Source organism: Panicum virgatum, chromosome 1N, assembly GCF_016808335.1.
Source record: "Panicum virgatum strain AP13 chromosome 1N, P.virgatum_v5, whole genome shotgun sequence".
Lineage (NCBI taxonomy): Eukaryota > Viridiplantae > Streptophyta > Magnoliopsida > Poales > Poaceae > Panicum > Panicum virgatum.
This window is the reverse complement of record NC_053145.1, coordinates 30,717,420-30,738,151: the sequence shown is the minus strand read 5'-3', so window position 1 is coordinate 30,738,151 and position 20,732 is coordinate 30,717,420. Positions and strand designations below refer to the sequence as shown.

The window sequence follows — 20,732 nt, the reverse complement described above, 5'->3', positions numbered from 1 at the left end:
TGCGAGGCGACAAAGAGGCAGAGACCGTCAGCAACTCAGCATGCAGGAGAAGAGAACAGCCGGGATTAGTAACTGGTGATTAGTAAATTAACCGCGATTAGTAGGTGAGTTTGGTGGGTGGGTTATTGCCCAATTAATAGAAGAAAGAAAGGATCCAAGAAGCAGTTGGTATGAGAGTAGTCTAGTACAGTTACAAGTGCGACTTGGCCGTGTGCTAGAGGATAAGACTGTGTCGTGTACTCGTGTTGTACTGCGGCTGCAGCGTTGGGCACTGTGCCGCGGCCGTCAGGTACTGAATGGAGAAGATAGAGCAGATGATCAAGCCCGTTCGGCTGCGCTTTTTTTGGCTGGTTGGAGCCAGCGCTGGCTGGTTCCGTCAAAAAAAGCCAGATTAGATGAATGCGATGCAAGTTGCTTGAATTGAAGGCGTGCGGCGCGCACCGGCAGTGGGAGCATCGATCGACCACACCCGTGTGACTGTTGTTGATAACCGGATGGAGCCGGACGAAAGAGATGCAGTGGCAGTGCCCGGCCGCTGCGTCCAGGACGGACGGGGATGATGATTGATGGACTCGTGGTGGATTCGTCTGCATCCAACACGGCACACGCTGCTTGTGTTGTGTAGGTAGATGCATGCATAGGTGGAGTAGGTGGTAGGACGACTAGTGCCACACGGGCTGGGGCCGCTGGACCACCGCCCGCCCGTGGTCCCTGACCGCCGGCGCGGCCCGTGCCCGTGCGTTCCGTGACGCACGACGCCGCGACCCTGACGACCGAATGGTGGCTTCAACTTCGACGGCTCTAAAGACCGTCGCGGAGTGATTGGGAACTGTTTCGTTGCTCTCCCATGGCGACGCGCGAATGATACGGTTGCGCGTTGCCATCAGCCAAATGATCGACCCACGCGACGATCGACCGCGAGGACGACGCTGACAAAGCCCCGGCGCCCGAGCACGCAACCGCCGGTCCCGTCCGGTGGCGAAGCCGACGCCAGCGCCGCGCCCCCGTCGGTCTCGGCCCCGTTCGCTCGCCGTCACCGACCCACCGGCCGCGTGGCTGTGACAGCGGACCGGAGCCGGATTTGGCGCCGCGACCGCGACGGCGAGTTTGTGAGGGCGGGGTGAGATGCGACGTGACCCGGCCGGGGCCGTCTCGGCCGCCGTGTCCTTCCGGCGCGGCGTGCACGCATCCATGCGGGGGCCGGCCGGGGCTTCGCTGGTCAGGTCCGGTCAAGACGTGCTCGGGCAGCAGGGCAGGGGGGGCCCATCTGGCCGTCACTGATGGTTCACGGGGTCGGGTTGTGTTCAGCTTCGGCCCCGGCCACATGCGGCGCCCCCAGGCCCCAGCACCCGAGTCACAGGTACCTGGGGCAAAGCCTGGTGTCGTTGCATGAATTTGGAGGAAAAGCCAAGGGCTGGAACTGGGCACCCGACACCGGTACCAACTTGGCTCCGTGCCAACCTCTGCTCCAGGAGCAAGAGCCACCCTAGTCACAGAACTACTCCGCCTCTCACACTGCGCGCGTGCTGCCCCTGTGCGCAACCGTACACGGGTGGTTACACGTTACGCGCATGTGCCACGGCCGTAAGGGTAGCAGGCGAAAAGGGAAGACGACCCAAGCCGGAACTGATCCTGCGGCCTCCAAGGGGAAAGAAAGGCTGCCGGGCGGCTGCACGCCCATGTGGCCGGGCGGTGTAGTTTTTATTGCAACAGTGATGGATGGTAACCGTAAGTGGCAACCCGAACGCCGTTCTGCTATTTCTCTGTTTGTCACTGCTCAGAGCACATGGCGGCTGGCTCTCACTGGTGCAGTGCTGGACTGGAGGAGATTTTTGGCCACGGTCTTTGTATAGTCGCTGACAGATTCCTACTGGTGGTGGTACTCCTAGTGCTGCCATGCCGCTCTACCGGGTGCTGGTAGGGTGAAACCGTGAAACGAACAGTATAGCTTGGGGATTTAACGAGCTGCTGGTGGTTGATTGCTTTGCTTACGGTGATGTAGAGGTCGAATCTGATGAGGGCGTAGGCGGTCCAGCAGATGCCGTTCACCAGGGACGCCAGCGACAGGAACAGGGGCATGTACTCCACGCTCTTCGTCTGGATCACCATTTTCTGGTTCGTACAAAAAAGACAGGAAACACACGTGAATAAAAGATGCATTAGTATGACAGCAGTAAAAAAATAATATATATAGGTCAAAATCCGAACATGTGAAAGATGAAAGAAAAAGAACTGCGCCAAGTTGTGCAATAACAAGAAGTAGTCGTGGGTCCTTTCATGAACACAAGCCCCAGTAAATAAAGCACTGATTTACCAACAGCAGCAAACGAAAAGTAGGAAGGACACACTTGCTAGTTCACAAGAAACGACAGGGCTACTTATATGCATGCGCAGTACGTGTGTGGTTTCTTTATTCTATTCTCCACAAACTTAGACTGTGATTAAAACTAAAATAATTGCACCTTCTTTTCCTATGCTAGGTTCTCGTTTCAAGACGCAGTAATTTACTCAACCAGTGAATGAAACTAAAAAAAACAAAGACGTAGTCCCCTGACGACGCCGACAGCCACGTACCATGACGGCGAGCGGCGCGGCGTACATGCCGGTTCCGAAGAGGACGCAGAGGACGCCGACGACCATGGACCGCTTCTGGTGCGAGTGCGCGAGGGTGAGCACCATGGCGGCGACGGCGGCGACGAAGGCGACCTCGGCGGCGAGCAGGAGGAGCACCCTGCGGCGGGCGGCGCCCGCCGAGTAGAGGAGGAAGAGGGCGACGTAGGTGAGCTGGATGGCCATGCCGGTGCCGTTGATGGTGATGACGAGCATGCTGTGCGGGTGCACCGCGGGGAGGCCGTACAGCACCCACATCATGCAGTTGAGCAGCGTCGCCACGTACGGGATCGCCGAGTACTGCTCCACCGCGCGCTTCTTCCAGATGCGGTAGAACGTCGGCCTGCATCGCGTCATCAGCCTCCAATTAGTTAATCCGTGCTAATTACAGTAGCATTTAATGTGGAGGGTGCTTATTTGTCTGGTCTCTCTGGTGGTAGATGAGCAGCAGTGACGACGGCAGGTCATGATGGATGGATTCTTACACTGGGGAGAGGAAGAGCACGAGGGCGGTCCCATTGCCTGCAAGATACCCACAGGATTTAAACATGCATGCCAGTATTTTGTTATCCCAAGTTTGTTTAATTTGGACCAAACTTTAATCGTGTTGGTTATTAATGATTGCAACAACTAGTACACATTAAAGAGGAGTTGACATGAAGCCTAGATACTATTAAGTAAAGGAAAAGCTTGTCACCAAGATAGTAGCATCGTATCTGTAACGGCTTTGGGCACCAGGCCAAAGCACAAGAAAGAGAGAGACGAGAAACCAGAGATCGATACGGAGAAGGGAAATCAGAGGAAGAGAGGGATGGAAGGGAAGTTGCAAGAAAAGACGCCGGCACGCCCCACATGACACGGGCGGCCACTGCCACACACCGCACGGGCACAGTTCAGCAACAACTTCTGAGCGAGGCGAACATGCTCCGTGCGGAGCGGCAGGTGCCGGGGGGCCTCGTGCATGCAGATGCCGCTCGTCGGAGCGCACGAAGAGACTCACCGATGACGCCGATGGCCGTGCGGATGGTGTCGGCCGTGACCATGGTCGTCGGGCGAGCTCTCCGGCTTGGGCGGCGACGGAACTCGCTCGCTCGCTTGCGGCCGCCGGTGAGCTCGAGCTCTCCGGAGGCGTCGGGGGAGGGAGGTGGGGAGGAAATGCGGTGGCTGGAGCGGGCACGGATCAGAGGAGGAAGAAACGAAAGAGCTGATCTCCTCCCCTCCCTCCCTCTCCCGGTTCTTGGTGAGTGACAGAAGCGGGCGAGTGAATGTGGCGTCCAGAAGGCACCGAGCCGGCCGCTTAAATAGCCGGGCGGAGGGAGGAGCACGCAGGCCTCGCCGTGGCCTGGCCCCTCGGCGTGTCCCCACCTCCGTCGTCTATCTCTATCTAACAAACACACACCACTCTTCTTTCTCTCTCTAACACAGCCTCATTCTCTCTCTCTCTAGCTCTAGCGTGTCGTTTTCCCTACTTTCTCGTTTTCTTTTCCATTTTTGCTGGTTTCGGTTTCATTTTCTCTTCGTATTTTGATTTTCTTTTTGGGTCCAAGTTCATGTCGTTGCGGCGAAGCTTCGCAGCAGCGTCCGAGTACCGTGTGCGTGCAATCTTTGCTGTTGTATGTCCTCGATCGAGTGCACACTATGCGTGGTAACCGTCCACTTATCTGCATTCTCCAGGGAGCGGCTAGAGACCTTCCGATGGTCGATCAACGGCGCGGATGGGAGCAACGGATGCCTAGAGCGGTTTTCTATCATCATTGGATCGTCCCTTTTGAAGGATCACGATTCCATCCCATTAGTAGCTGCAACGCATCCATGGCTTGCTGGTATCCATGTTTGATTAGAGTTGACTTTTGCGCATCTTTTCTTAGCAAAGCTTGTTTTTTCCTTTCAGCTATGTTGTCAGCTATCCCTACGTGGATGTCACTGCATTGAAGACTGAAGGATGTATCCAGATCAGCAAGGTTGAGTTTAATGATCAGTTGGGTTAAATTCTTGCTATCCAGGTACATCGTCTTTGGATGGATATATATCCAGGCATCCAGCGATTATCCTGTCACCATGGAAGATAATGAAAGCGCACTGGTTGAGCCAATATGCTTAGAAATGGATTATTGAAACCAAATCTTGATGCATGTATTGTTTAATTGTTTGCACCCAGAGGTTACAGATGTTGGATGGTGTGCCCTAGACATCGATGAACAGTAGTGGCGGTCTGTTTGGTTTGCATCACCGGTTGATCTGGAATCATCCGAGCCTAGTGCTTTTGTTTAGATTGAATTGAATCACGGGACAGTCCTATCCGGCATTGTGTAATCTTTCAGTAGCAAGGAAGCTCGTCTCTTAGGTGGTGTTTGGGAGCAATTAATCTGCTCCACTGACTTCACTCCACAAAAATATACCCAAACACCTCTACCAGCTCCACTATGCTTCACAAAAAATTGGCTCCACTCAATTTTTTTTGGAGCTCCGCAAGAGGTGATCCATCTATTCTTGAAGCTGGTGGAGTTGATAGAAAATTACCATCACGCCATCGGTTACACAAAAAAAAAAGTAATTCGCTGGTCTTTCTTGAGCGCTCAGCCCCGTCCCGCACTTGCCCTCCCCCTGCAAGGCTGCAACCATAGCGCCGCCGCCTGTTTCTCTGCACCGCCTCCTGGTCCCCCTGCGCCGCCGCCGCCTCCTGGTTTCCCTCCTCCACTGACGCTGCACCTGCGGCCCCTTGCGCCGCCGCCTGGTTGGAGCGCCGCTGCCGCCCTCAAATGGCAGGGGAAGCAGATCTGCCGCCAAGCGCCGCCGTCGACCAGCCCTACCTCGTTGCTGAAGCCAACGCTGCGCATGTTGAGTACATGGTCTCCCGTTCTGTTGCCAGCCATGGCGGCCATGGAGGCACCAGCCGTGGTTCCGTCCTCAGTTTGGGCGGCGGCGGTAGGTGTTCCGTGAGAGCTAACGCAAGCCAAGGCAGAGGACGCGGGCGAGCCCAGGGAGGCGGCGCTGGTTAAGGCAACGGGCCGTCGCTGAGCAAGTGACGCGGTGTCCCTGCTCCCGGCCAAGCCGAGGTGCCGCCGCTGGGGAACGGCCGCGCTGGCCAGGATGCCGGCCATGGGGTCAGTGCCCAGCAAGACGCCGCCGGCGGCGACCCAAGACAGCCATTCCGCCCACCTCGTCCTGCAACAATGAATCAAACAAAAAGGAAAGGGAATGAGGTGTTGTAATTCTTCCCTGATGCAGATTGGTTGGTCACTGATTTGATACATTGAACAATTAGATAGAATTGAACATGGTTGTGCACTGATTAAACTGATCTAGTCCGAAGAAAATGAACTTTGTTAGCACAAACTGATCTGAACTTTGTTACCAACATGGTGAATTTAGGTAGAATTAACATGATTGTGCACTGATTAATAACTTTGCTTGTTTTGAAAATCCATTCCATAACAATATTTGCCAGGGTGACTCAATGGATTGGAACGGCGAGAATATTTGCCTTGGCTGTAAGTTATTTGCACAGCAAGTGCTTAGAGGAATAGACCCAATACCTATTTGAATGCCGTAGGCTATCGAAATGTTTAAGCAAGTCACAGTCATTGAGTATATTTCAGTTTATATAAGGTTAAAATTGTTTAAAATTTGAGTCTCATGGAAACTTCAAGTGCAATACATTATTCGCAAATAAGCCAAGCTTATTTAGAATATATGGATGCAAGAGACATAAAAGAGATTACACGAATCCAAAATAATTTACTAGTCATTTTTAGGGGCGGCTCGGACCGGTACCCAACCCTAGGAAATGCATCTTAGCATCACCCATCATTGGAAATGGCGGTCATTTCCATAGGCTGCTTGTTCCATCACCCGCGCGCCATCAACCGCGCGCCCTTGGAAATGTATTTCCATAGACAGCTTGAAAGTGCAAGCGGGTTGTATTTTTGGCCACCTCTAGACAAACAAGGGGCGCTCTTGCAAACCGGCAGTGTAACTAGATCAATTTGTATATATTCATATATATACATGCACATCATCTTCTTCATTCCTTAATGATTTAAAGATGATGCATGTCGCCTGATCTTCTGCTAGTGTATACGACGGAATCAAACAATAACCGGTCAAAAGCGCTGCCCGTCCACAGGCAATGCATGGACGCATGAGCCCAGTATACGTTCATGATGTCGTGCCACGCGACGACGCTATCGCGACGAACGACTCAAGTCAACTTGAGTAGCGTAGAGAATATTTGTTCATCATCAATTGTCAACCCTGTGCATCACGATTACGTGGAAAATTTGTCCTAGCTAGTTCTAGGGCCTCCTGCATCTGGAAACGAATGGCACGGGATTCAATAATGCCGCTAACAAGAACCCTAGTTGCTAGCCAGCCACCAGCACTGCCCGGCCGTATAGGAGAGGGATTTATCTGGGCGAAGCTCAATTCTCGCTCATCGATTTCTTTGAAAAATAACCAGCTGAATTCATTATAATTGTAGCTGAATTCGAACAGATTTTGTACGAACGCAACGCAACGCGCACTAGTCCCTCAAGCTAAGCTTATCCGGCAGCACCGAATTGAACGCAGACTTACAGCTACAAGATAGGTAGACGAGACCCAGCAGCAGGGCGCGTCCTGCAGGAGATAGCTACAGCTAGGATTATGGGAACGCAGCAGCTAGCAATGACCGGCCGGCTGCCGGCTGGGCCGGGGATAAAATCGACCGACGGCATGGTGGTTGCACGAGTAGTACGTACATGGCTTGACCGATCCTGCGTGCAGTGTGTGTTGACGCAGAATTGGCCAACACACTAGCACTAGAATGCGCAAGATCGCAATCAACGATCAGAACCAGACGAAGACCCCGGCGACCGGTCAGACCGGTTGGGCGCAGAGAGCTTCGCGAAGACCTAGAACCTCAAGCTCGGGAGGGACCTTGTCGGAGCACGAAGATCTAGAGTTGTCTTGAGGTCGGCAGGCCACCCAAGACGACCTTGAACGCCGTAGAGACGAGCAAAGAACAGCACGAGATTGGAAAAGCTAGGGTTTAGAGAAAAATAGAAAAATTGTAAATTGATTGATTCGATTGGGTAGAAGGACCTCAATCGGCTGTGGCCTTTATATTTGTAGGCCAGGGAGGACACACCCGTTCCAAATCGGGTTACAAACGGACTCTACAAATCAAATCTAACCTGATTCGGATTACACATGACCAGACCGGTCAGACCGGTCGGCCTTCGGTATTGCCAATTTTGGATGCCAACATATGCCCCCCTACTTTTTAGTGAGCTATGCAAACTAAAAAGCAAGTACCAGAAACTAGCCTAGTTACATAGATTTGCATAGAAAGTACAAGGCTAAAAATAATGCTAAGGACGATATTCCACACCGGCCGCCTTCGTCTTCAAGGGTCTTGCCACACGCTGGGGTAGTATTTCTTCAAGTATCTTCCATTAAGTGCCCTGGAAGACGCTCTCCTTGCATCATCTCCACCATATAAGAATTCCCGAAGATAACCTTGACAATCTTGTACGGTCCTTCCCAACTTGGCGACCACTTGCCGAACTTATTGCTCTTTGTCCCAAGAGGCAATATTGTCTTCCAAACCAGCTCACCAACCTGAAAAGATTTTGCTCTTACCTTCTTGTTGTAAGCTCTAGCCACCCGAAGCTTGTCCTTCTCAATTTCCTTCAAAACTTGCATCCGTTTGTCGCTTACTTCATCAATATTGTCCATCATCAAATCATAGTAATCAACAGCAGAAATGTCGTTTTGTTTAGCCAATCTATAAGCGTCCAGATTCACCTCAACGGGCAAAATGGCCTCTTGACCATAAACAAGCTCAAAAGGAGTAACTTTAGTAGCACCATGTCTAGATATACGATGAGCCCACAATGCCTCAGATAGAACCTCATGCCACCTCCTAGGAATCTCCTCTATCTTCTTCTTGATGAGCATTATCAAGATTTTATTACTAGACTCGGCCTGACCATTGGCCTGAGTATAATATGGAGATGAATTGAGTATCTTAATCTTATATGATTCGGCAAAATCACGTACCTCCTTTGAAATAAAAGATGAATCTTGATCCATTGTCAAAGTTTGAGGAATACCGAATCTATGAATAATATGTTCTGTAATAAACTCAATTACCTCCCGGTGTGTCATATTCTTCAAAGAAACCGTTTCGGTCCATTTAGTAAAGTAATCTATAGCAACCAACACGAAGCGATGTCCTTTTGAAGAAAAGGGATTAATCTGACCAATAAAATCTAACTCCCAACCTCTGAACGGCCATGGCTTGATAATAGGATGCAATAACGCAGTAGGCACTAACTGAACATTACCAAATCACTGACATTCTTCACACCCTTTATAATATCTGAAACAATCCGCCATCATAGTTGGCCAATAAAAACCGGCTCTCCTAAGTAACCACTTTATTTTAGGAGCCGATTGATGTGTACCACAGATGCCTTCATGAACTTCCCTCATAGCAACACGGGCCTGATCAGAATCTAAGCACTTAAGAAGTACATCTTCGGTGGTTCGACAATAAAGCTCATCGTCGATCAAAATGTATTTAAACGTGAAACGCTGAATACTCATTTCTGCACCATGACCAGGGTCCTTTAAATATGTCACAATAGGCACCCTCCAATCAGCAACCTCAGCCTTCCCTTTAGAATCGGAAACGGCGGCCGATTCGCTGTTTTCAGCAGAGCGACCGGTCAGAGTGTCCGGTCTGACCGGTTCGTCTAGAACCAGTAACTCGGCTGTTGCTCGCATCGGGTTTCTAATGTTAAAATATTTTTTTAGTAACATCATAGCCAGATGCTTGCTGAGCCGGAGCATGTGCCTTTTTATTGCTATCTCTTTGAATATGTCGGATTAGAAATTCATCAAAACAAGAGATAATATCAAGGCAACTATCAAGATATGCATTTAAGGAACCGTTATAGTATTGGCATACCTTGGATACTTGCTGCACCACCAGAAGTAAATCACCATAAGCTTCCACATGTTTAACACCATTGATTCTAAGAATTCCAAGCCAAATAGAAGTGCTTCATACTCAACTTGATTATTCGTGCGCTCTTCCTCCAACCGGTTTGAGAATTCAAAAATAGTACCATTCGGAGAGATTATAATGACACCAATTTCTTGTCCATCATCACAAGCCGATCCATCAAAGAACAACTTGCATGGTGTCGGTGTCCCGATCTGGGGGCCTGGATCCCAACTAGTAAATGCTGCGTGTTTCCTCATCCCAGATGATAATGCAAGAGGCAATCACAGTAACGCTCGGTTTATCCTGGTTCCGGCCGCGGGGCCATACGTCCAGCAAAGGGGGTGTGCGAGGGCACTGTATTATCTTGCACCCGGAGTGCTTGTAGTAGGGGATACAAGCGAGGCGAGAGAGGGAGGGAAGCTCCCAAGTCTCTACTAGGAGTGGAGTCGGTTGAGATGAGTGCTCAGTAGTGATGAGAGTTCTCTTGGGAGACAGAAGCCAGAGAGCCCGCTACCAACCACCCGGCTAAAGGAAGCCCACCTCCTCCTTTTATAGTCACAAGGAGGGGCGGTGCACATGAGTGGGGGCATGGAAGTCGTCGTTTTCCCCTGAATCGCGGGGGTACAGTGGTTGGACACTATAGGAAATACACTGTGGGAAGGCGGCGCGCGTCGCTGTCGTCCTGGATTTCGTCCTCGGTTTTGCGAGGATCGCGCCGGTCGTCCTGCAGTGTCCCTGTAGGCGGCGCGCGTCGCCGATGTGTGGTCTTCCATATACGGTGCGGTGATGTTCGGTGGGCCCTGCGGACTAGAGTCCCGCATGCACCAGCGGCAGCGGGTTGTGTGGCGGCCCGGCCCCCCCGGTCGGTGTGCGGGCGTGCACACTAGGAGGTCCGGGGGACGCGCGGCGGTCCCGGACTCCGCTTGTGCGTGCTGAGTGCCCCTCTTGGAAGGACATGTGACATCGCCGGACCCCTTCCCCAGTGGGAGGTGAGTCCGGATGGTCGGTGTCGGCAGAATAGTAACTGGAGCAGTGCCGGACCCGTCTTGTCCCGCGTCGCATGTCCCACAGTGCTGCTACCGCCTCTGGGACGGCGGAGCGGTGACCAAAGTCAGTGGATGGGACCCCGGTCACATCCACTATGGGAGTGGTGGCCTGACGCCGCATGTCCTTTGAGCCGTGGCAGAGTGGCTGGCTTTCAATGCCTTCGTACGGCGAGCAGTTGGGCGGCGGGGCCGTTTGTCCCTTGTGCTGAGAGACGGCCTCGAGCGAGGTGGAGAATGAGTCACCGCTCGAGGATAGATCCTCTACCCTCGAGCGAGGCGGAGGTGCGTGCGTGATCGAGGGTCCCGAAGGGAGCCCTCGATCGAGGCGGAGAATGAGTCACCGCTCGAGGGTAGGCCCGCTACCCTCGAGCGAGGCGGAGATTGTCCAGCGGGCCCGAGAGGGACCCTCAAGCGAGGCGGAGATCGTTCCGCGGGTTTGAGGGGGATGTGAATGGGCTGCTGCTGGGCTTTATTGAGTCCTTTCCTTTCTTCCAGATTGGAAGGGGCCGTGGGCTTAGTTGCCTTAACAGGTGTTTGTGTTTTTAAAAGCGGTCTTAGTACCCCGATTAGGGTGTCCCTAATTGTGATACCCGACAGTAGCCCCCGAGGCTTTGGTTGAATCAGTGGGTTCGACCAAAGGGTAATTCGGGGATTTCCCTTTTGATGTGATCAGTCAATGTCGCACACCCGCTAGACGCGCCCGAGCACCAGCCCGGCGGATGTGACAACACGCCGGTCGGGACAGTACGCCCGTGGGGGGGGAGTACTTCGAGGCACGCACCTCTTTGTTTGTTTGTTTGTTTGTTTGAAGGACAAGATGTGTCCGCGCGCTGAGGGGGGGCCAGGGTGATGGTAGCGCCCACTGCTTGGCAGCTGGTGCTCCCATCGCGCTGTCCCGCACGTAGGGCCTTGGCCCCGGCGTTCCTGGTCGCTTTACGGTGCGCCGTTCGAGGGCATCCGGCCAGAGCCGATGCTGCACCGCTTAGCGTCCAGGGGATCAGCTCCGCTTTATTTTGCTTGGTTATGTCTTGGTGCGAGGACCGAGGACATCCTTTGCTCGTGGAGCGCTGCATCGTCATGGGCGATACAAGCCTCCGCTCTTTGACAAGCTTGAAGCTTTGTGCCCAGCGCAGCTATAAATAGGGGTCGTGGGGTTCCCCTTCTTCTCCAGCCTCCCAACTCTTTCTTTCAGCATTGCCTAAATCTTGTAATGTTTCCTTTGCCTTTTTGTGACCGGCCCCCAGATGGGGTGGCCTGGCTTTTTTAGGCTTTTGGCGCTAGAAGAATGCTTGCGAGCGGTAGGGGAAGACCGGAGTGGGCGTGCGCTCCATCCCCCAGGCTCAGTGGGATCAGCAGAAGAGCATTGGGCCCATGGGGTCCTGCTCCTGCGATGTCCCCTAGCCTGAAGGGGGATGGAGACGCCTGACCGTGGCGCTGGCGCTAGGTCTGGCGGCTGTTTTTCGCATCGTCCCCCCGGCGACAAAGTTGCTCTCGGGGAGATGGTGCGGAGGGCACTGTCCGCCAGCTCGACCCCCCGCGTGGTCTTCGGTGGAGGAGACGCTGGAAGAAGGCTTGCGAGGAGAGCGTCCCGCTGGACCCGTGAGGTCTGGGGGCTGCTTCTCGCATCCCTAGCAGCCTCGCTGTTGCGTCAGCTAGGGGCTCGGTGCCTTTCTTCGTCGCTCGCTCCTCCCCAAGACAGGGAAAATTGCCACGTAGGTGGCAACGTGTTTGTATCTTTCGATGGCTTCGCGCCGGTGATCCTTTGTAATCTTTATTTGCATTGAGCAATAAAGTTCCCTTTCTCCTCTGCGGGGAGGATCCCCGAGGGTATAGGGATGTACATAGAGTCACGACCCTCGAATATGTGTGAAGTCACCTTCGCGGGGGCGCGTCAGCGCACCCGCGGGTGTAGCCCCCGAGGCCTTGGAGGAGAGTTTGTGCTCGTCCAAGGGCTATAAACGCTGCCCCCCCATGTAACTTTACTGGGGTGGCTGCCCAGCATCTTTTTTCAGCCGGCATCGACACTCTTTCAGCCGGCCTCGGCATTCTCAGTGCTGGTACAGTGGCCCGGCGCTTAGCTTAACCTTCAGGAGAGCGCATGTCAACAGCGGAGGGTTTGGTTAGACACGTGGAGCTTCACAATGGACGGTTGTCGACTTATTCGAGGGTGTGGTTTGAACCGTGGTGTGCGGGGAGCCCCCGAGCCCAAGCCCGTGTGAAGGCGTTCAGGGGAACCCTCGACTTCGATTACGACCCTCGTCGCCCTTCCGCAGGGAGGAGGGGTGAAGCGCACCACGCTACCCATGTCCGGGCCGCGAGCTATGGCTGCTTCAGTGAGCTATTAGCGGGTTGTTCAAGCGGACGCCCGTGCCCCATTCGATAGGGGTCGGCTCGTGGTCCATAGACACGTCCTATAAAGCGCTCGCGAGGGTTCGCTAGGCGGGGCTCGAACCCATTCGGTATGGTTCGAGGGCTCGATGCTCTCCCTCGATGGGATCCCCCTTCTAGGCACCCTCGACTAGCCTTAAACACTGCGTAGGATGTCTCGAACTCCGCGTTCGAGGGTAGTTTGTACGGCACATCCCTGCAGTCCCTGACTCTGGTGATCCGGGGCGCCTGTCGAACCCCCTGAAGGGCCAGACTTCGACCCCCTGATCAGTAAGGCCTCGGAATGCGATTCCTTCGAGGGTAAAGAGACCCTACGAAGGAATATTCCGTTGTGATCTGAAAACGTCGCAGAGCCGCGAGCCACGCGCGCGCGGGTCTTCTGCCGGTAGCGGGCGACGTGGCCCGATTTGTGCGGCACGGTGTGGGTGCGCCTTTTCAGGCGTCCGCCTCGGGCAGACAAAGCGGCGTGGGCGGCGGCTGACGGATGGGATAGTGCAACAGTCGCGCCGCACCCGCCGGTTACCGTGCCGCGTTTATTGCCGCGTGCGCGCGTGGGAGACTCCGCGGTCGTGGGGCCCATCCGTCGGCGATAGCAAAATCTACCGCATTCAATGCGGTAGATTTGGGCCATGGCTACGGATGCGCCCATCATGGTGAATAAATATGAAAAGAAAGGGGATGTTTTGGGTTCACCTGGCCATTTGCCTCCATCCTGCTTTGCCTTCTCCGCCTCCGTCGCTTCCTGAACCTGTAGCCAAGAGCGAGAAGGAGGAAGAAGGAGAAGGAGGAAGAGAGAGAGAGAGAGAGAGAGAGAGAGAAAGAGAGAGAGTTAGCCGTTTCGGTGCCTCCTTTCCCGCAGCCTCCCTCGACTCACGGAGATGTCGGACATCCAGGAGCCTCTGCCGTGGGGGAAATCCTCCACCACCGTGGCGGTTCTGGAGCAGCTGGTTGCCGACCGGCTGCTGCCGCGGAACCCCGACTCGGGAGCGCCGGCGTGGATTTCCCCGCACCCAGACGAGACCGAGCCGAAGCCCCTGCAAGGCTACGTCATAAGCTTCGTACGCCTCCATGAGCGAGGCTTCGGCGTCCCCGTCAGTATGTTCATGAGGGCCTTGTGCGAGTACTACGGAGTGGAGCTGCACAATTTCTGCCCCAACTCCATCTCGCAGGCGGCGGTCTTCGTCGCCATCTGCGAGGTGTACCTCGGCATCGAAGCCCACTGGGACATCTGGATCCATCTGTTCCACGGCGAACTCTTCATCGAGAACGCACGGAACCAGCCGAGGCGGTTCGCGCGCGCCGGTGGCCTGACGCTCCACGTCCGCCCGACCCGGAAGAACTTTTATATCTCGAGCAAGATGACGACAAACAACTCCGGGTGGAGCCGAGGGTGGTTCTACCTTCGGAACCACAAGGATGCGCTCCCGGCGTTCACTAACAAAGTTCTCCGGGAGCGACCACCGAAGTGGGACTGGGGGGTGTCGCCCCCAGCGCAACAAGCTAGGCTCGAGGGCCTCACCGATGCGCTGGTGCGTTTGGCGAGGAAGGGGCTGACGGCAGTGGCCGTTATCGCGAACTTCCACCGGCAGAGGGTTATCCCTCTCGTGGAAAGGGCCCTGCTGATTTTCGAGCTCACCCCCGGGAGCAAGGTTGAAGGCTCGAGGATGTCAAGCAAGCTTCTCTCTCACACCAACGCCGCTCGGAGGGCGAAGTACGCGGTGGCGGAGTTTCCCCAAGATCCCGCGGATCTTTGGAGGATCAAGATGCGCCCCGAGCCGGGGTATATTTCCCTGGTAAGTTTTGGCTTCGAACTCGTCGTGCGTCGTGTAGTTCCCTTCTCCTGATGCTATCTCGGGTGTGTTTTACAGGGGTTGAGGTGCGGTACCTCGAGGCCCCCGGTCCCAGAACAGCGCCTGATCAATCGCCTCCACACGGAGAAGATGAAGAGGCGGAAGGACGCGGCGGAGACGAAGGCCGAGAGGAAAAGGAAGAGGAAGGCGAGGCACGACAAGGCGTGCAAGCTCGCTTGCGCGGAGAGGAAGCCGCAGCCCGCCACACCCGAGTCCTCAGAGGAGGACGAGGAGGAGGCCTCAGACGCCGAGGACCACGCTCCAAGGAGGGACGGGGAGGGCGCGAGCCCCCCACCGTTCTACCTGTGGGACGAAGAAGAGGGAGCGACCGTGGTGCCAGAGGAGACGAGGGTCGTAGCGGGGCAATCGGCGAATCCCTCCCTCGAGGGTGCGGCGCGGGAGTCATCCCCGCCGGCGGCCGGCGAGGAGACGCCCGCGCCCCAGGTGCTGATCCGTGACGACGAGGCTGCGGCGGGAGAGGAGTCGTCCGTGCTGGCAGCCCCGAGCCACTGGGCCGAGACGAGGGGGGCACCTTCGGGGCAGTCTTCGTGGGACAGCACGATGCCCCGGGCTCGAAGGAGCGCCACGAGGAAGCGGAGCATGAGTGCTCGATCTGGGTAAGTATTTTGGATTTCATTTTTGTTACGTATTTGGTGGATTTCTCGATCCTGCTCAACTCGCATCTCTTGATTTCCAGCCCCGGGGCCGTTCCCAAGGATGCAGTGCGGCTTGCCCCGGCCAAGGCTCTCAAGACCGGGGCACGCAGCACTCCGCACACGGCGCCGCAGCCCCAGCCCGCCGTGGATCTCGAGGCGGCGGCCGCTAGGCTACGGGAGGCCATGGCGCGAGGGGCCCAGGCGGCGCAGCAAGCTCGGGCACAGGAGGAGGAGGGTGACGCCGGTCAGAGCGATGCCGGCCAGCGTGGTGTCGAAGCGACTGCTCAAGCGGCCGATGCCGGTGAAGAGGCCGGCCGGGGCAGCCTCGGTGGCGCTGCACAGGCGGCCATCGAAGTTGAGGCCGGTCAGGGCGACGCGGCCAGCACCGCCTGACCAGATACGGAAGGAGAGGCCGGTGGGGGCACGTAGGAATGCCCTGCCGACCGTGTGGAGGAGACCCTCGACTTCGAGCCCTCGAGGGCCGAGGGCGGGGGCGTCGCGGTGGAGGGTACGGCGCAAGAGGCGCCAGCGGTGGAAGGAACCCCTGCCCCGGGGCCCACGGAGGGCCTGGACGAGGGTACCGTCGCGGTTGTGCCTGAGCCAACCGTGCAAGGGGGTGTGACAGCGGTGGTGGAGCTGCCGGACAGCAGCGAAGAGTACGGGGATTCGATGGACATCGACCCCGCTGCTGCGGCGAGCGCTGCCGCACACCCCCAGCGCGGGCGTGCTCGAAGCGGGGGCGTCCGAGGGGAGCCACCTCGGGGCGATCGTCCCGTCCAGGGTCCCCTCGGAGTTCCTCCGCAAGGAGCAGGAGGAGGAGCAGGCCTGGAACAAACAGATGGGCGTCGGTCGCGAGATCTTACAGGCCCTCGACCGCGCCTATCAGCTCCATCAGAATGCGGATTACCAGGTCAGCCAGGTAAATATTTCCCCCCGGAAATTGCTCGGATTCGGTTTTAGCTTTTACGCGTCTTCACCCACGCCCTCCCCCTTTGCAGCAGCTGAGGCAAATCTCGCGCGAAAAGAGCGCCGAGATGAACCGGCTGTACTCCCAGATGAGCCAGCTCGGGCAACACAACGCTGAGCTGGTGCTCAAAAACATCGACGCCAACACAAAAATGGCCGACCTGGGAGCGCGTCAGCAGGCGCTGGAGGAGGAGCTGGCGCGGGTTGCTGGTGAGCGAGACGGCCAGAGGGCGACAGTGGAGCAGAAGGCCCGGGAGGCCGAGGCGCAAACTGCCGAGCTGCAGCGCCGTCGGACAGCGCTCGAGGAGAGAGCTCGCGAGGCGGAGGTGCAGAGCGCTGAGCTGCAGCGCCTCAGCACGACGCTCGAGCAGCAGAAGGCCGTGGTCGCGCTCGCCGGGACCCTCCGGGAAAAGGGCGAGGCCCTCGAGGGGAAGGAGGTGGCCTTCCAGAACATGGGGGCCGCCCTTAGAGAGAAGGAATCCTCCTTGTCCTTGCTTGAAGAGGCCGCCCGTACCTAGAGGGAGGAAGCGCAGAAGAACATGACGGGTGAGTACCTTCGATTTTTCGTCGATTTGTTTTCTTTCGTGGCTAATGTCGATTTCCTTTGCTCAGAGCTGTGGCAAAAGGTGGCGGATGAGACCGCGGCGAAGGAAGCGGTCCACACCGCGCTCACGGCGGCACAGATGGAGTTTGCCGAGCTGGAGCAGACCGCCGTGAGCGTGTGTCAAGAACTCGAGGAGGAGGGTGCCGTCTCGGGCAGTTCGGTGATCAGCCGCCTGCGCGCGCTAGGCGGTCGAATTGCCGAACATGCCAAGAGCACCTTCCGCCTTGGTGTCCTGCGGGCTCTCGCCGTGGCCTCGATGCACTACCTCATGGATCTCCAGAGGGTGTCGTCGGGGTACGTCGTTCCTGATGATGCGGATGCGGACGCCGCGTCGGTCATCATGGATGAAGCCGACACAGCCGCGGAGGAGTTCGCCACCGTTCTCGCCGAGAAGCTCGACGCAGACATCCCTCCCATCGCCGAATTCGATGCCCCTGAAGACCCGCAAGGGGGGGATGGTAGCCTGTAGGGATGTTGGGCCTCGAAGCCCATTGTAAATAGATTAGTGTTTATCATAGTCGCGCTATGTAATCGCATCCTATGAATATAAAAGATTTTGTTTCGTAATTTAAATGTGTGGCCCGTCGAGGCCTTGCGTGTTCGAGCCTGTGTTCCTTTACTTTATTCCCGTGTTCCTGTATGCGACTTGGACGAACGTCTGTGAGGGGGTTCGCGTTCACAAGCAACGTAGGCGTAGGGTGGTGAGGGGGGTGCCGTATCCCGGAGGCATAGACGGCCCCATGACTCGGCCGGCCCCGTACCGTAGTTGCTTACGCCTCGCGTCCGTTTTTTCCAAGGATACGAGAAACTTAGGGTCGAGACGGAAATATTTCGAAAAACATTGGCGACTTTTTGGGGACGTTCGGGGGTTCCCCCCGTAGTAGCACCCGAGGGAGGCTCGGCTTTGCCGATGGTAAAACCGAGCGTACCTCAGAGTTAGCGCGCATCCTAGCCTTCGAGGGCCCGAATGGTTCCCAAAAATAAACCAGTAAAGCGTACTTTATTACTTCGGGAAATTGAAAATGTGAGTACGAGCAAATGTACAAAAAACTTGAAGTTCTAGGGATAGAAGCGACGTAGCTGTTGTATATTCCAAGCGTTGGTGAGGACTTCGCCTTTTTCGTTTGCCAGCTTGTAGGTGCCAGGCTTGAGCACCTCGGCGATTATGAACGGTCCTTCCCATGGAGGTGAGAGCTTGTGGCGGCCTCTATTGTCCTGTCGAAGCCTCAGCACCAAGTCCCCTTCATTGAGGTCTCGGTGCCGGACCCTCTGTGCTTGGTACCTTCGCAAGGACTCCTGGTAGCGCGCAGAGTAGAGGAGCGCCATGTCTCGAGCCTCGTCCACTTGGTCCAGCGAGTCTTCGCGAGCTCGCTGGTTTCGTTGCTCTTGGTATGTCTTGAGCCTCGGCGATCCGTACTCCAAGTCAGTGGGGAGTATAGCCTCGGCGCCGTAGACGAGGAGGAACGGAGAAAAACCCGTGGCTCTGCTCGGGGTCGTCCTTAGGCTCCAAATGACCGAGGGTAGCTCTGTGAGCCACCTCCGGCCGAACTTGTTCAGCTTGTTGAAGATCCTTGGCTTTAGTCCTTGGAGGATCATCCCATTGGCACGCTCCACTTGCCCGTTCGTCTGTGGGTGTGCCACAGCCGACCAGTCCACACGTATGTGGAAGCTGTCGCAGAACGCCAAGAATTTCTTGCCTGTGAACTGGGTGCCATTGTCGGTGATGATCGAGTTCGGGACTCCGAACCTAAAGACAATGTCGGTGAAGAACAGAACTGCTTGCTCGGATTTGATCATGCCGATGGGTCGTGCCTCTATCCATTTGGAAAACTTGTCGACCGCCACCAGCAAGTGGGTGAAGCCCCCGGGCGCCTTCTTCAGTGGACCGACGAGGTCCAGTCCCCACACGGCAAACAACCACGTGATGGGGATGGTCTGCAGAGCATGGGCCGGGAGGTGTGTTTTTCGAGCATAGAACTGGGAACCCTCGCAGGTCCGCACGACATCGGTGGCGTCGGCGACCGCGGTGGGCCAGTAAAATCCTTGTCGAAACGCGTTACCCACGAGGGTACGTGGCGCGGCGTGATGGCCGCAGATGCCAGCATGGATGTCGCGGATCAACTCCATGCCCTCGGGGATGGGGATGCATCGTTGCAGGACACCCGAGGGGCTATGCTTGTGTAGCTCATTGTCGATTAGGATGAAGGACTTGGCCCTCCTGGCGAGGCGTCGCGCCTGAGCGCGGTTTGAGGGTAGGACCCCTCGAATCATCCAGTCAAGGTACTGGACGCGCCAATCTCGCAAAGTGGGGGCCTCGTCAATTTCCATTGCCTCGGCCTCGTTGGCGAAGGTGGTGCCGAAACCAATGTCCATGGGCTCGACCTCGTCCGCCGGAGGGTTCCCGCCGGGGGGCCCAGCGGACGAGGGGCCTGACTCCGTCGGGTTCGTGAACTCGACGGAGGGATTAATGATGTCTTGAGCGAAGATATTCGGGGGGACGGTGGTCCGCCCCGACGCGATCTTGGCTAATTCATCGGCGTCCTCGTTGTACTTGCGCGGGACATGATTAAGCTCTAGGCCGTCGAACTTGTCTTCGAGGCGGCGCACTGCGCTACAGTACGCCTCCATCTTCGGGTCATGACAGCTAGACTCCTTCATGACTTGATCGACGACGAGTTGAGAGTCGCCGCGCGCGTCGAGGCATTTGACGCCGAGCTCGATGGCGATGCGGAGGCCACTGAGAAGGGCCTCGTACTCCGCCATGTTGTTGGAAGCGGGGAAATGCAAGCGTATCACGTACCACATGTGTTCTCCGAGGGGTGAGACGAAGAGGAGGCCGGCACCGGCGCCGGTTTTCATCACCGATCCGTCGAAGTACATAGTCCAGCATTCGCCCTGGATTTGTGGTGGGGGTAGCTGAGTGTCCGTCCACTCAGCCACGAAGTCAGCCAAGATTTGGGACTTGATCGCCTTGCGGGGGGCGTAGGTGAGTGTTTCTCCCATCAGCTCCACAGACCATTTGGCAATTCTACCTTTGGTTTCCCGGTTGCGGGCTATCTCTCCCAAGGGGAAAGATGAGACCACGGTGACGGGGTGAGCCTCGAAGTAGTGGTGCAGCTTGCGCCGAGCCAAAACCACTGCGTAGAGCAGCTTTTGACTCTGCGGATAGCGTGTCTTAGTTTCAGACAACACCTTGCTGATGTAGTACACCGGTCGTTGGACGGGCAGAGCATGACCCTCCTCTTGTCTTTCGACCACGATCGCCGCACTGACCACTTGGGTAGTCGCAGCTACGTACAGATAGAGGGGCTCGCTGTCCGTAGGTGGTGTGAGAATGGGAGCACGATGTAACACCCTAATTTAAATCTCAGCATTTAATAATAAATTTAATTGGCTTTATTTAAATTTCTAAGGTTTATTGGGTTTAGTTGGCATTTAATCTAATTTTTGTTCCTTAAGTAATTAAAATTTACCATAGGTTTAATTTTTTTGTTGTTGCATTCATACTGGTGCATACTTTTATTTGAGTGTGGGTTGAATTCAAATGTGAATTTGAATTCAAACTTTGTTTGAATTAGAAATAGAAGAGAAAAAGAAATAGAAAAGGAAAGGAACCCA

At 55.7% G+C, this 20,732-nt stretch overlaps 1 protein-coding gene across 3 annotated transcripts in view; it reads right to left on the bottom strand.

The window, feature by feature from the left end:
* The window catches only part of LOC120655625 (bidirectional sugar transporter SWEET4-like), a 70,239-nt gene that overhangs the window by 539 nt on the left and 48,968 nt on the right, over positions 1–20,732 (bottom strand). Inside the window, exons 1-4 of one of the 3 annotated variants that reach the window (XM_039933537.1) lie at positions 3,611–3,894; positions 3,096–3,132; positions 2,575–2,953; positions 1,993–2,112 (exon numbers count right to left, since the gene is read on the bottom strand). The exons of 1 other annotated variant lie outside the window; for it this stretch is intronic. In XM_039933537.1, the coding sequence (XP_039789471.1) occupies positions 1,993–2,112; positions 2,575–2,953; positions 3,096–3,132; positions 3,611–3,653 (579 nt within the window). In that variant the 5' untranslated portion in view covers positions 3,654–3,894. One more of the 3 variants, XM_039933540.1, reaches the window with a different exon arrangement.